Source organism: Saccopteryx bilineata, chromosome 9, assembly GCF_036850765.1.
Source record: "Saccopteryx bilineata isolate mSacBil1 chromosome 9, mSacBil1_pri_phased_curated, whole genome shotgun sequence".
Lineage (NCBI taxonomy): Eukaryota > Metazoa > Chordata > Mammalia > Chiroptera > Emballonuridae > Saccopteryx > Saccopteryx bilineata.
In genome coordinates this window covers 73020106-73036075 of record NC_089498.1, presented here as the reverse complement: position 1 = coordinate 73036075, position 15970 = coordinate 73020106, and the positions used below count along the sequence as shown (strand labels likewise).

General features: G+C 54.6%; 1 protein-coding gene across 2 annotated transcripts in view; it reads right to left on the bottom strand.

Annotated features, from left to right (window-relative positions):
• The window catches only part of ADAMTS14 (ADAM metallopeptidase with thrombospondin type 1 motif 14), an 89444-nt gene that overhangs the window by 23774 nt on the left and 49700 nt on the right, over nt 1-15970 (bottom strand). For both annotated transcript variants that reach the window (XM_066243632.1, XM_066243633.1), the window contains exons 5-11: nt 11187-11270; nt 10291-10438; nt 8190-8295; nt 6350-6493; nt 5629-5761; nt 4763-4876; nt 1791-1939 (exon numbers count right to left, since the gene is read on the bottom strand). In XM_066243632.1, coding sequence (XP_066099729.1) covers nt 1791-1939; nt 4763-4876; nt 5629-5761; nt 6350-6493; nt 8190-8295; nt 10291-10438; nt 11187-11270 — 878 coding nt within the window. The remainder of the gene's footprint in view (nt 1-1790; nt 1940-4762; nt 4877-5628; nt 5762-6349; nt 6494-8189; nt 8296-10290; nt 10439-11186; nt 11271-15970) is intronic.

Sequence of the window (15970 nt, the reverse complement as noted above, 5' to 3'; positions counted from 1 at the left end):
GGGGTCTACAACTGAGAACCATAGAGAGTCCCCCACCATGAGGCCACTGAGCTAAGAGCCCGTGGGTTCACTGGCAGGCTCCATCCTTCAAGCACATGCCACCTATTCTGCTGACTGGGGCGGGGGGTAGAAAAGGGGAAAGAGATGGACAAAAGCCGGGGAAAGGGGAATAACTAACCCTCCCGACTGGGCTGGAAGAGAAATCAGTCCTCTTCATCTTGTACCACATCCCTTCAGCTATTACATAGGGCCTGTCAGACAGTATGGACTCAATAAATGAGTCAAGTACGCCTACAACCCCAAGTCCTGACTGTGCAGTCTGGGTAAGTCACTTAGTTTGATATGCCTTAATTTTCCCTTTAAGGGAAGGACCATAACACCTCCTATTTTACCCACCTCCTGGTGTGTCCATGAAGAATAAATAAGAAAAGGTATTTTAAAGCCATCTGTATTCTCTTCTCCATTAAATTCAGGTTCAGTAAAGGTTATGAATACAAAGTATTCGAGTGCACTAGGTACTGGAGCTCTGCTCAGAGGTGCTGGGAGAATGACGGGGGTGTATGCAGGAGAGCGCTTAGCATCCCACCTGGCACAGAGAAAGTGTTCCATAGACTGTAATAATTATAATAGCAGCTGTCGTTTATTAATGCTTCATCTGTGCTGGGTATGGTGCTGAGAATACACATATTATTTCATTTAAGCCTTGTAAAATAAAGTTATTATTACAGAGGAGTCAATAACTGGTGGCTTTGATCAAGGGGATAGCTATCCATCATGACTGGAAGGTGGTTACTCAGAGTGGGCCCGGTGGGCCTTGCTCTCACCCCAGCTTCCATACCCCCAGCAGGTGGAAGTTACAGGGCAGTTTGTTTTGGCCCATATGTGTGAAAGGTCAGTACAGCCACCTACAAGGGAACAGGCTGCCCCAGGAGGTACTGAGCTTCCCATCCCCGGAGATAAACAGCAGCGTATGTAGGACCTATCGTGAGGCCGCTGGGGGCGGGGGATGACTGCCGCTGAGCCCCTGCGATGCTAGACCTGCCGTCCTACAGTCTCACACCACCACTCATTGCGTGGGGGGTGGGGCAGGGCCTTCCCTGAAAAGCTTCAGAATCCCTGGCTCCTGGGCCAGCGGGCCCACATCAGCCCCCATCTCGAATAAGGCTGTTGTGCACAGGCTGCTCCCACGGGGAGAAGGAGTCCCTGCAGAGCTGGCACTCAGCAGTTCCAAAACCACGGGAGGGGTCCCCACCAAGGGGGCAATAAGGGAGAAACAGGATGCTCCTCCTGAATGCTGGAAGTTGGGTTGGGGATGAGAAGGGAGATTTGGTATCAGGAAGAGGTAAGTTAAGAAAAATTAAAGAAAGTTTTATTTCATGTGGTCATGTGGTAGAAAACAAACTTGGGGAATTTATTCTTCCAAGACATGGCTACCAAGCAATTTAGATTTTCTCAAAGTTTAGCCAGAGGATTGGGGTCACAGGAAGGGTTGTTAAACAGAATCTTGGGACCCCCAGACTCTCCAGGAAAACTTCTGCACACGAGTTTGAAAATCACTGGTTCAAACCCATTCTCAGATGCCAGACCTAACGGAAGATGTCAGACCCAGGTGGGAGTGATCCACCTCCCCCACCCCAGACCCCACCCCCACTGACAATTTTGGGTCCTCATCCACTAGAATGCACAACCACTGCAGGGGTCCTTCTTTCTTGTGCCCTACCCCCCAGTGCCTTCCCTTACAAGCCCCTCAGGCCTAAGGTGAGGGTCCCACCCCAGCCAAGCATACTCACAATGGATTGTCGCAGTTTCGGCTGCGGGATCGCACTCCGCCCCCGCACGACCGTGAACATGACCCAAAGTTGGTCCAGGAGCTCCAGCCACCATCCTGGCCATAAGTCTGCTCTGGTGACTTCCAGATGCAGTGACCTTTGAAGCACCACTGGGATGGAGCAGAGGACATGAGGTCACCCTGGGGTCGCTGCCACCTACCCTGCCATGGAGAGTGCCCAACTAGGCACATGGCACAGCTGCAGGGCACCACCAAAGAGAGGGTCATTAAGAGCACAAGCCTCAGGTTACACAGAATCCCAGCTCTGCCAGGAGCTGAGTGATGTTCAGCAAAAGGGTTCCCCTTTCTGGCCTGTTCCTCAGCTGTGCCACGTGGGTAACAGCACCCACCCACAGGGCTGCCATGAGCATTCGGTGAGATAACGCCTGGCACACACAGCCCTCTGGAAATGGCGGTAGCACAATTAATGGTGATAATAACTATGCAGTTATTTGTTCAGCCATCAGGGGGGAAAAAAGGGCTGATAAAGGAGAGAGGACACATCTTCCTACACTAGATTATCTAGAGTCCATCTCGTCCCTACCCGAAAATCACCAGCCAGGGCCATGAGCAGGTGCGTTCATGGGAGGCAGGCCCACCCCGTGGAGAGAGCCATCCATGCCAATGAAGGAGTGTGTGCACCAGGTCTGAGAGGCCCAGGCTGGAATCCCAGCTCGGCCGTGGCTGGCTGTGTGCAGGCCCACCCCGCGGAGACAGCCCTCCATGCCGATGAAGGAGTGTGTGCACCAGGTCTGAGAGGCGCAGGCTGGAATCCCAGCTTGGCTGTGGCTGGCTGTGTGCAGGCCCACCCCGCGGAGACAGCCATCCATGCCGATGAAGGAGCGTGTGCACCAGGTCTGAGAGGCCCAGGCTGGAATCCCAGCTTGGCCGTGGCTGGCTGTGTGTGGCTTTGGCCTAACTTCACCTTGACACCCCAGTTTGGTCACCTGTTACATGAAGCTGTTTTAAGAACTGAAGGCAGTAACACCTACAAAGGCCTGAGTACAGGGCCAGGCACAAAGGAGGGCTCAACCAAAAATAACTCCCTGCCCTTCTCCTCTAAGACAACTACAGAGAAATACAGCAAAGCTCTCTTGAGTCTTTTTCAAGGATAACTCAGTGGTGCTCAGCCTTGGAGTCACCCAGGGCAGTGTTTTTTTCAACTGCCGGTCCACCAGAAATGTTGTGCCAGTCCTGATGTTGTATGAAGATTACAGACCCAATGATTCTGGTGGATCAGTACCAGTCTATGGGCTGTTAGTTGAAAAACACTGAGCTAGGGAACTTTCAAAACCCCAGATGCCTTGGCTTCACCCCAAACCAACTGAATCAGAATCTCTAGGGGAAGGGATATTTTCAAAGAAGCCATAACAAGCCTGACCAGGCGGTGGCGCAGTGGATAGAGCATCGGACTGGGATGCAGAGGACCCAGGTTCGAGACCCCGAGGTCGCCAGATTGAGCATGGGCTCATCTGGTTTGAGCCAAAGCCTACCAGCTTGAACCCAAGGTCGCTGGGTCCAACAAGTGGTTACTCGGTCTGCTGAAGGCCTGCAGTCAAGGCACATATGAGAAAGCAATCAATGAACAACTAAGGTGTCGCAACGCACAATGAAAAACTAATGATTGATGCTTCTCATCTCTCTCCGTTCCTGTCTGTCCCTGTCTATCCCTCTTGTCTGACTCACTTTCTGTCTCTGTAAAAAATACATAAATAAATAAATAAAATTAAAAAATAAAAATAAAAAAAGCCATAACAAGATGTATATTATACATACCATAAAATTCACTCATTTCAAGTGGACAATTCAATGAATTCTCATAAATTTACAGCATTGTGCAACCGTCACCACAATCCAATTTTAGAACATTTCCATCACCCTAAAGAGGTAGCTCATCCCCATATGCAGTCACTCCCTGTTCTGGGGGTGGGGACTTTTAAATCTCCCCAGATGGTTCCAATGTAGCCAAAACTGAGAACCGCTGATGAGCTGTTACATGAAGTTGCGACAGGAGAGGGAAACACTGAAACCGCGCAGCAGGCACTCGGTCTCCAGCATGAAGGCCTGCCCGGTTTGGAGCCGACTGGGCCTGTACAAGGTAGAGGAGGCCCCAGGTGTGGATGGGAAGAGCCTGGGGCCGAGGGCAGAGCACCGAAGACAGAGGACAGGCTGGTGGGAGTGGCCCCCAGGGGCTGGGCTCACAGCTGAGGCTGAGTCACCGTCACACCTCTCGATGCCATGCTTCTTCCGAGCTCTGTCACTCGTTTTGACATGACTCAGTAACTTCAGAAACACATAAAGGGTGGGAAGTGCATGTGGTCACAGGCTAGCGGGGGCCAGAGAAGTTCAATAAATGGCCCAAGGTCACCTGACGATTTGGGCAGGGCCAGCAATAGAGCAGAGGTGGGTTTCAGAACCCAGCTCAGGGCTATCACATCTGACCACATGGTCCCTCTGACAAAGAAAGCTTTGGCCCACACATGTGCATCAGGGAGCAAACACCCACCAGGAAAATATGTGAAGGTCAGGTTTGTGGGGGAAGAACATGTGTGGAAAAAACAGCATGGTGGGGGGCAGTAGGCAGGACACCTGGACTCCTCCCTTCATCCCTGCTCTGCTAACCACTCCCTGTGTGACCTCCACAAGTTCCTTAACCTGCCTGGGCCTCACTCTTCCAGTCTGTGAAATGGGAGTGAGCATTTCTGCTGGATGGGCTATGAGATGATGCCAAATTCTGCCAACTGTGGAAGCAAAGGCTGTGGCACGGGAGGAGGAAGGACATGAGCGCTGGGAATTTGTGGGAGGCCTCCATGACCACAGGGCTCGTGTCTGTCCTCTAGCCCCACCCTCCGCATACACATTCATTACACACCTAGTGACAAGGCAGGGGTTCCCCGGGGCCTGACCTAGGAAGGTCGCGCTTGCTGCAGGTACCTTGCCTGGCGCACACGCAGTCCCGTCCAGGGGGGGCCCCTTCTTGGTCTTGCAGAAGTGCGGGTTGTCTGGGTGGCTGCACCACAGCTGCTTGCAGGGATCAAAGGTCGTGAACTGTGTGGCAAGGGCATGGGGTCACCCAGCTGGACTAGGCCCCTGGAGGCCCCTGAGCCCTGTGCATGCGGGGGCTATTGAGGAGTCTGCTGGTCCCGCCCAGACCCCACGGCACCCAGGCAAGGTTGGACTGTCGTCTCCCTCCAGTCTCACCCAGCCATGCACTGGTGACTATGTTTCAGATTACCTGGAAAGGCCCAATTTCCTTTTCTCTCCTATCGTCCCCCGCCAGACACAACTTTCCTTACAAATACAGCATTTCGGCATTGAAATCCCACATCTCAGGCTGTTTCTCCACCCCCAAAGCACAGACCACAGGTCCCAGTGTGGCCTGGGCAGTGGGGAAGTTGACCCTGCACAGAGCCTCCTGATCCACAGAACTGAGGAGGGGGCTACAGTCCTGGATGGGGGTGGGGAGGCACTCAGTACAGTGAGTCACCAAGGCCTGATCCCTCAGAAAGCCCCCTGCCCTGGGATGTCTCCTTCTCTGGGCCTCTGCCTGGGCTCTGGTTAGTGACTGTTCCCATTTATCCCAGGGCGAAAGCATTCTCCAGCCACTGCACATGCCCACCCCTCCAGGTGGGACTGAGTAAGCCAGGTATGTGGCAGAAGGTGGCAGGGCCTGGGCCTCGGTCACCCTGAATCTCCCTGATGGAACCCAGCCTTTGGGCCCACCTCCAGAACCAGCCTGGCTGTGCAGAAGGTGCTCTGTGAATGACCAGGCTGGGTCACAGAGGCCCGTGGGAACTCACCGCAGAGCAGGTGTGGTACCCAGTGCCGAAGTCAAAGCGGCACTGCTCGTCCATTGAGTAGTCAACGCCAGGCAGCTCCGGGGGCTGGGGCCAGGCGGGTGCAAAGGGGTCGTCAAGGAGGCAGTCGTAGGAGCTGCCGGTGAAGACAGGGAGGTGAACCAGGCTGAGGCGGGAATTCCCAAGGTTTACGGAGCAGAAAGTTTTGCAGAAATCCACCCTGCTGCCCCTTGCTGTGTCTGTCATCTGATCCAGGGCCTCATGCCCACCAACGCCTGTGTGAGGGTGCCCCAGGGCAAGAGCACCCAAGGTCGGGGTGAGGGGCTCAGCTTGTAACTCTCGTACAGGCCAGTTTGGGCCATGGTAGAGGAACACGCTGTGGGTAAGATTAAGGGCTGGTTCATGAACCATCTGAGGGCTCACTGCACAGAGGGTAGAAAACAGTCAGCCTGCCATGCGGGATGCAGGATGCTGGTCCCGGGCCATGTCAGGTTGGTGACAGTATCTCACCTGCACCTGCCCCGCCCAAACCCACTCTGTGCCCATTCTCAGCACTGCACCCGTGAATCTAACACTGTCCTGGACTGGAGGCCCGGGAGCTAATGAGCAAAGCTTTGAAGTGAGTGCTTCAGAGGCAGTATTGTGAAGGGAGACGACTTGGGGGAGATGAAGTGGCAGGCCACATGCGCCCCCATCGCGGGCCCCAGAGGTGGAGGTGACCTACGGGAGGTGGCGGCTGAGCCCCAGCCTGCTGCAGCGGGACCAGTGGAAGCGGTGGAAGGCGGCCTGCACCAGGGGCGCCATGACGCTGCCCAGGCTGGTCTCGTCGGCACAGCCGTTCCCCTGACCGTCGTGCTCCATGCCGAGCCTGGGTGGGGGAGACAGAGGGGAGCCTCGGGTCACACCCGGGGGGCCCCCACAGGCAGGTGGGCCAGCAGTGGGAAAGCCTGCCCTCACCAGGCTTCATGCTGTGTAGTTTCCCAACCGTGCAGTGGGAAGACCACCCCTCTGGACAGAAGCGGAGGCCCCACTCTGTCCCTCAATAGGGCCAGACTCATTCTTCCCGGAAAGCCTCACCCCTGCTGTTCTCTACTCCCAGACACTCTGCCCCTCCTCAAACCCGACCCACATCTTTCCAGCTTCCAAGGTCAGAGCAAGCCCCATTCTGGCCCCGGAACACCCTCCCTGGCTGTCAGCCCATGAGCTGACTTCTCCCAGCAGGAGCCGCCCATACCCCATGGACAGCTTGCGTGCCATGAGCTCTCACCAGGCCCGAGGCCTTTGAGTACAAGGCCAGGTCTCATTCCGTTTAGGTCAGCCTCATTTGCTGAGCGCCTCTGTGCTCAAGCTGCTCCACCCCCCACCATACTCAGCACAGAGTTTTGCCTATGGCACATACCTGCCATATGATAGTCTAAATTTTAACGTTTGCTCTTTGTACTTACTATTTAATGCCAAAGCCCAAAGTTCTAACTTCTTAAATACTTCCACTTGGGAGTATTTAAGTGGCCTTGACCACTAGACAGACCCATGGTCCTCTAAGCTTGACCTTATTTTTCCACATGGAGGGGCCTCTGCTCAGAGAAATGTGGGTATTCCTTGCCTCCTACCCCCCCCCAAAAGAAGGCAGACTCCTGGTTCCAGAATGTGGCACCATCAGTTTCCAGGGGAGGAAGGGACCGCAGAGGTGGATCTACTGTCAGCCTCCATGTTGCAGATGAGAAAACCAAGCGCCAGAGAGTAGGTGCCACCTGCCCAGTGAGGGGCAGAGCTGGGATGAAATCTGCACAGGCCTCCTGTACTGACAGGTTGATGCGGAGAGGGGCACAGAGACCATGGACAGCAGGCCCACCCTCTTAGGATGGCCCACCCCTCTCCTTCCCATGCCTCTCACTTTGAGTATGGGCAGGAGAGGATGTCCCTTAGCTCTGTCCTTATGGACAGACAAGGCTGGGAGACATGACAGTGGCATGTGTGTGTCACCATCTGGCACACTGTATGGAGGCTTTCTGGCTTTCTCTCCGCATGTAACCACTGGGTGCATCTCTGTCCTGTTCTCCACCGAGGCCCCATTCTTAGAACTGGGTCTGTCTCATGGAACTCAAAAAATACTGGATGAATGAATGAATGAGTATGCTATATACAAAATCCAGGCTCAAAGATCAAGCAAGCCGGCCACCAGCCTGGCTGGTGGCCTGAGTCTAAGTGTGCTTGTTTGCAGGCCTAGCAGCACTCCGTGTGTGCTGAGCACCATGTGGAACGGGTCTCAGAGGGGTCTCGAGGGGTGGATGGGATGAAGAAACAGAGACTACTCAGAATGCTGATCACTGCCTCCTGGGGACACTTCCACTGGCCTGCCCAAGCACAGGGCCATATTGGGTCCGCCATTTCCCCAGGATTTGGGGGCTGGGCCCTGGGCTCTCACCTATCAGGGTACAGCCTCACTAAGGCGGCTCCTTTGGCACCCCCGAAACACTGGGACTAGAGCCTGATCCGGGCAAAGCCTCCCACCCCCACAGACCCCTCTGAGCTCACAGCACAGCCATCCCTCTTGTGCCACTTACACATGACCAGTCTCATGGGCCACCACGAAGGCTGAAGAGAAGCCGTCCTCATGGTTAAGGGCACAGCTCCTCAAGGGGTGGCACATGCCCGTGACAGGTGCATACCCTGTGGGGAGGAGGAGAGAGGGCAGAGAGAACAGTAACACACAGTGAGGTAAGACACCCGAGGCCTGTGCCCAGCAGTCCCACAGGGACATCCTGACCTGGCCACTGCTGGAGGGGCCTTGGAGTAAGAAGGATTCTTGTAAAGTCACACCTGCTGCAGAGCAACCAGGGCCCAGCTGCCGCCTGTCCTAAGGCTGCACGCTTCTCCCGGGCCTGCCCCCTCCCTGCACCTGCCGGCCCCTCCTCTAAACCAGGCAGGGGCTCTCCAAACAGGGGCAAGCCTGCCCATGCCCAACTTCCCCATCCCTCCAGCCAGCCAGTCAGTTGGTCAGTCAGCAAATAAGCTTTTTTAAAAAAATGTAGGGATGGGGTGGCACTGTGTTAAATTCTATGGGGAAAACAGAGGAGCCAGGGCCAAACGCCCTACCCCTCACTGCCAGACACCCACACATAGGGAGCGGAGGCTTTGCAGGGAGACTTGGGGTTAGAGGGCAGCTGAGGCGTGGCTGCAGGGCCAGAGTCCAGGGGTACAGGGAGCAGTACAGGGGTGACGTGGAGGAAGGGAATGGAGGCAGCTGAGGGGGGGTGAGGGGACCAGCAATGACTCAGGTGGCACAGGGCAGGGCCCAGAGGACAGGTGAGACAACGCTCCAGAGCGGGGGAGAGGGCACGGGGTGGGGAGAGCACAGTGAAGGTGCAGCACAGCTGCGCGGCCTCAGGAGCCACGGCAACGCAGAGGGGCCGGCAGTACCAGCTACAGCCAGGCCAGCACCGCTAAGCTGCAGGTGTGCGTGAGGCCCGTGTTGTGAGGGGCCTGCTTCTCAGTCTCCCTGGGCCCAGTGATGGGCTGGGGGACAGACTTGGCTGGGGAAGGCCTCTGAGGAGGAGGTGATGTGAGAGTGCTCCCTGCCTGGGCCGCAGCTGACAGGACAGCAAGGCCCTGTCTTGGAACTGCAGGAATGCTCTCTTATTGGAGGTGGATGGGGCTAGTGACAAATAATGAGAGGCTGCGGTGGGAAGGAGGCTCCTGGGAACTCTGCTGTCCTCAAGACCTGAGGTGTGCTCTCTATGGGGTGCAGGTACACACACGTACAGGGGTAGGTGTACATGTGCATGTGTAGCTGTGTTCACACATGTGTGTATCTGTATCTGTAGGTGTGCATGCAAGCCCACACTGTGGCTTCAGGAATGCTGACAAGAAACCCTTGGCTGGAGGCATGGCTGGCTGACTTCTAGCATCAAACCAGAAAAAACAAGAGAGCCCTAAACTTGAAGCCTAGACATCTAGGCTGAGTATCAGATCTGCCTCCTTTCTACAGTGGGACATGGGCAAGCCTCTTCACTACCGTGCCTCAGTTTCCCCATGTGGAAAACTGGGGGTAGTCAAAGCTTCACGTGTTTGCAGAATGCTTCCAGTCACACTCTGCCACAGACATTTCACATACCTCCACCCACCCCCCTGCACCTGCCCTTGTAGCAACCCTGGATTGGAGGAAGGTAAATACTATAATTTTTCCCATTCGAAAGCTAGGGGAGCCCAGGGAGATGAAGTGAGCTGGTTCACTGGGCTAGAGAGGCGTGCAGCTGTGGGTAAAGCATGGACCTCCTTTCCAAATTCCACACAAGCCCCAGTTGGTGCCCATGATCTGCGACAAGGGCAGATGAGTACAGTGTGGGCAGAAGCATCTTAAAGATCACTGAGGGTCTGCAAACAGCCGGGCTCTGGGAAGGCAAGCACAGAGCCACCTGCAGTCTCCACCAGGACAGCAGGGACCCGAGTAGGGACCCTCCTCCTGATCCCCAAGAAGTCACTGCAAGGCTTGCCCACCTGTCCATGCAGGTCCTGACTCTGAAGTCCCATGGACTTCTGTGCTGACAGGAAACCTGGCATCTGCACCTCTCAGGGTGCTGCCCCGGAGCAAGCACAGCCCCAAGCCTCAGCCTCTGCCCTGCAGCTGCACACACCTGGCCAAGGCAAATACAGTACCTTGCATACCTGAGGGCCCAAAGTCCTGCCGGGTGAGAAAGATGACGTGGTCGTGGTGCTCTGCATGGCCAGGGTCCTGGCGCTGCTGAAAGTGTGCCCAGCGGCACACCTGCTCCAGGCTGCGAGAGGGGTTCCCCTGCTCAATCAGGCTCAGGGACTGCAGGGCCGGAGAGTAGTAAAGCGGAGTGGTTGGTCGGAGCCCCCAGATGCAGTGGGCACCCGACACTCCCTCCCACTGGCAGAGGAGAACACGGAGGCCCAGGGGACTACAGTGCCTGTCGCAAGGCCACTAGCTGTCCCAAGGTCACTGACTCTGGTTGCTGCTGACATATAACTCTTCTACTCTAGAGAATGTCCAGCCCTGTGTAGGGACACTTGTCTGCTAAGAACTGGACACATGTTATCTCTCATCCCTCAACTAACCCACAAGGTGATTCTGAACATTTCCTTTAATATTTTGGTGTCTTGTTTAATCTTCACAATAGACCCTTGAGGAAAATTTTGTTGTTACCCACTTTGGGGGACAAAAAGCAACTGGTCTAAGATGGCAGAGCCCAGGGCCCCAGGTCCAACCCTAGTAGGACTTGTGCTGGTCACTTGCCCCTCCCTAAGCCCCACTTTCCCCATCAGTCCTCGGGGAGAGGGGCCTTCAGCTGTAAGGAGACAGGACTGTCCATATATCAGACTGGAGGGAACCCAGAAGTCCCTGTTTATCACTCCCAAACGCCTCTGCCACTGAAGCCTCAATGTTAATGGTCTCAGGGTTCTGATTCAGAAGACAAATGTTCCCTAGATGCGGTCCCTCTCCTCCGCCCCCCCCCCACTGTAGCCAGAGTGTTCTCTGGCCCCACATCGCTCCTCTTTCTGAAGCCTGCCTGCTGATGGGGGGCGGGGGGGGGGGTTACCTGTCGGTAGCCAACCATGATCAAGCGGACAAGGGCAATGTTAATGTGGGCTCCTAGAGACTCATCGTGGTAAATTTCATCCACCTGTAAGGAGAGAAGCGTGTGCGGTGTTAGGGGACGCAAAAGTTCACTGAGGGCCTACTGTGTGACAAGTACCGGGCCAAGCACCTGACATTCTTTATCCCATTTCATTCTCATCATGGCCTTTTGGGCAGGCATTTTTATCCTTACTTTACAGATGAAGAAACTGAGGCAAAGAGAGGCAAAATGACCTGCCCAAGGCCATGCAGAAAATGGGCTGCAGAGCTGGGGTTCAAATTCTAAATAATTCCAACCATGAGCTCTCTCTTCCAACCAAAGCGGGAGGGATCTGGGCTCAAGCTCAGCCACTCTGATGAGGACTCTCATCTTTCCACAGCTCTGAAGACCCCTTCAGGACATGTCATCTGGGTCAGGTCGCTCGTTTTCACATGCTGTGTACTTTGCCAACTGCCACTGGCATCACCTGTCTGCCCGTGGTGTCTGGGCACTCCTCCAGGGCCAGTCCAGGGGAGCACTCTAGGACGCTGGCCCAGCAGCATCAGCACCACTTGGAGCTTATCAGAAATACAGAGTCTCAGGCCCACCTCCCAAGTCAAAGCCTGCGTGTGCACATGATCCCCAGGGCTTCTCAGGCTCAGTCAAGTTTAGGAGCACTGCGTCAGACAGCTGCCTTGTCCCATAGCCTGGGGACCTGTGGGGCAGTGCTTGCACAATTGATCAAAAAACGCAGTCCTCTCCACTCCCCTCTTCTCACCACTTCTGTCTCTCCATGCCCTTCAGCTTATGAGCAAAGTAACCAGCTTACAACCCACAAAGGGACTGCTGTCCACCAAGTGGAGAGGTACAGCGAGGCCAACCCTACATGTGAGAGTCCCTCAGGGAGGAGAAGACCAGGAGGGGAACTGGAGGTCTGCTCCTGTGCTGACACACCCCTTCAGGGCCAGCCAAGGACAGAGCTAGGCTGTGCGTGCAGGGCTGCAGCAGCAAAAGCTACAGGCGCAGCAGAGCCTCGCCCACTCTACCAGTGCCCAGAACTGGCAGCTGCCCCAACTCGTGAGCGTGCAGACTCAAGAGCTGCAAGCATGAGCCTTCCGCCAGGGTCTGCCTGGCGTTCATGTCTGGACCAAACTGAGGTCAAAGACCACTGCCTACTGTGGGACAGGAGGTCCCCCCCAAACACCACCACAGGGAATGACAGGAAGTCCAGTGGTTGGCAGTGCTCCTCCCCTCCCCTCCTCTTTTCCCCAGCAGGAGCAAAGACATCACGAAAGCAAAGTGCTCAAATGCATAAAGAGATGATGTCCTTCCCAACCCACATGCTCCTGACTTATCCTAGAACTGCCAAGTAGAGTATGGGGGCCCAATCAGCCTCACACACAGTTTCTCCCTAACAGAATTCTACCCTAAGGATTCTTTGCTGATCTGTAGAAATGATCACTGATCTGAACTAGAATGACTCTTAAATAACCCCTCCAACAGTATGGAACATGACCTTCCTTCTACGCAGGGGTGGGGTCAATATCTCACCTCCCTGACATGCCCTGTAGTCATGCAGACCAAAGACAGGGTCATGGGCAACAAATGCTCTACATAGCCACATCTGTACCCACATATACACATGAAACCCACCAGCTGCCCAGGGGCAGGGGAAGAGAGTGGTCACTGGGATACTTTGAGGGGGGCTCATCTGCAAGGCCTCTGGTATTTGGAAGAACCTTCCTGCCTTTGTCTCTTTCCAAAATGGACCAGGCAAATTGCTGCCAGAATCCTGCTATGTTACTCAGTTCTGTCCCCACATTCAGCAGGCCAAGTCCACCTACAAGGCGTCCAGTGACCCTGCTTCAATGGTTGCCGTCTCTACCCCAGGACACTGGGAGGTCCTCACAGTGGGACTGGGGAGGAAGCAGCTGAGCAGGGGGTAGAATCAGAACCTGAGTGTCCAACACCAGTGGTAGGTGGAGTGGGGCCTCCTGACTGCCTCTGACTCCCCGTATCTGGACTAAATGCAGAAAAGGACACGCCACCTGTGGAGACCACTCAGCACTCGGAAATACCCTGGGGACCCAAGGCTGCCAGTGACGGGTGTGCGAGGCTCTGCAGCGGGACCCTGCACCGCACTCGAGGAGCTGAGGGGACATGAGATGGTGGAGTGTGGCCGTCAGGGATCAGGGACATCTCGCTGGAGGAGCCGGAATGACCTGGATTGAAAAGGTCACGGTCCCTTCAAAGGAGATGGTCCGAGGTCTAGTGCAGGGGAAGGGAAGGCAGAGCCACTAAGACCTCCAGGGTCCTTGGCAATCAAGGTAACTGAGCCATGTGACGAGGAATATCTTCCCGGCCCGTGCTCACACACTTCCAGTGATAGGATGCTCCCTGTGCCGCGAGCCCCATTCAGCCTTCCCGTCCACCGCCTCTGCTGGCCGCAGGCTCCCTCTTAAAGTTCCACTGGGCACAACTGTTCCATTCCTGGGGACAGATGGTGACCAGTCTCTCAGGAACTTTTCTCCAAGCTCACATCAGTCAAAGAGAAAATCTTACAAGCAGCGAGAGAGAAGACAGATTACTCACCAAGGAAACAACCAGCGGGTTGAGGACAGTTTTCAGTAGTCACACGGGGAGAGCCTGAAGCGGCACCATCAAAACACCAAGATAAAGAAACCACCGACCTGAATTCATGGTCCCAGCCAACCATCTTTTAAGAACCATGATGAAATGAAGGCATTAACAAATTAAAAAATAGGCCTGACCTGTGGTGGTGCAGTGGATAAAGCGTCGACCTGGAAATGCTGAGGTCGCCCATTCGAAACCCTGGGCTTGCCTGGTCAAGGCACATAGGGGAGTTGATGCTTCCAGCTCCTCCCCCTTCTCTCTCTTTGTCTCTCTCTCCTCTCTCTCCCTCTCTGTCTCTCTCTCCTCTCTAAAAATGAATAAATAAAATAAAATAAGTGCAATCATGTCAAAGAAATGCTTTAAAAAAAAACAAATTAAAAAAAAAACTGAAATAGTTACACAGATCTCGCTAGAGGGTCTGCAGAAAGGAAGAGAAAAAATGACTCCAAAAAGGGGCTCTAAGGTACAAGAATGGATGAACAGTTTTGAGGTTGTGGTAGAAGCAGGTTTCAGCAATGAGACAGTCTGGTGTTTTCTTATACTAAATAAGGATAATAAAAGTGATGTAGATCTATTATTTTTTCCTATTCTTCCATTAAAAATAAAGGTGGGGGCCCTGGCCAGTGAGCTCAGTCAGTTAAGAGTGTTATCCTGAAACAAGGTTGAAGGTTCGATCCCTGGTCAGGGCACACACAGGAAGCACACAAAAATGCACGACTGAGTGGAACAGAAAATGCTTCCCTTCCCCTTCTCCTCTCTCTCCCTTTCTTTCTCTATCTCTTTCTAAAAATCAATAAAAATTAAGCCCTAGCCGGATACTTCAATTGGTTGGAGCATCATTCAGGAACGTGAAGGTTGTCAGTTTGATTTCCTGGTCAGGGCACATACAGGAGCAGTTCGATGTTCCTGTCTTTGTCTTTCCCTGCCTCTCTCAATAGATAAATAAATAGATAGATAGATAGATAGATAGATAGATAGATAGATAGATAGATAAATAAATATAGAGGTGGAGCCCTGGCCGGTTGGCTCAGCGGTAGAGCGTCGGCCTAGCGTGCGGAGGACCCGGGTTCGATTCCGGCCAGGGCACACAGGAGAAGCGCCCATTTGCTTCTCCACCCCTCCGCCGCGCTTTCCTCTCTGTCTCTCTCCTCCCCTCCCGCAGCCAAGGCTCCATTGGAGCAAAGATGGCCCGGGCGCTGGGGATGGCTCTGTGGCCTCTGCCTCAGGCGCTAGAGTGGCTCTGGTCGCAACATGGCGACGCCCAGGATGGGCAGAGCATCGCCCCCTGGTGGGCAGAGCGTCGCCCCTGGTGGGCGTGCCGGGTGGATCCCGGTCGGGCGCATGCGGGAGTCTGTCTGACTGTCTCTCCCTGTTTCCAGCTTCAGAAAAATGAAAAAAAAAAAATAAAATAAAAAATAAATAAATAAATAAATAAATATAGAGGTGGAGTTGGCCCTGCCATTCCAAGTGCCCTTGTCCAGGCTGTCTCAGGACCCTGGCACGCTCATGGGCACACAACCCTATCACCCTTCAGTAGAGACCTCAGCACTTAGATTCAGCTGAAGCTGCCATGAGGCCTTGAACAGGCCAAGGAGGAGGCTGGTCAGGGCTGCCATGCCCAGCTGGAACCACAGAAGCTGCCTGGCACATGGGTTCCACCCACAGTGCCAAACTGGTGCTGGAGCCACAGCCAAGAAATGCAGCTACCTGAGAGGCCCTGGGCCCTGGAACGCACACACAGGCAGCTCCCTGACGGGCTCCAGCCTGGCTGTGCACCCAGGGGCTGGCTTCGTCAGCCTCTGCCTCCCGACACCAGAGGGAGGCCAGTGAGGCAGCTCAAGGGGAACAGGAATTGCCTCACATGGCAGTGGGCACAAGCATGGCAGCCTCAAGACACGCCCACAGGGCAGAAAAGAACAGTATGTCTGGTCTCCTTGCTGCCACGCCTCAGCCAAGTTCAAAGTGGTCTGCCAAGCCCCAGGTTAGGGTTTGGCATCACATACTGGCCTGGGATGGCCACTGGGTATGTACCAGAAAAACAAGCAAAGGCCAGGACTCTCTCTGTCCAAATGGAGACAAAACAGGAAAAGAAAGTGGAGGGCTAGACCCTGACCGATTGGCTCAGTGGTAGG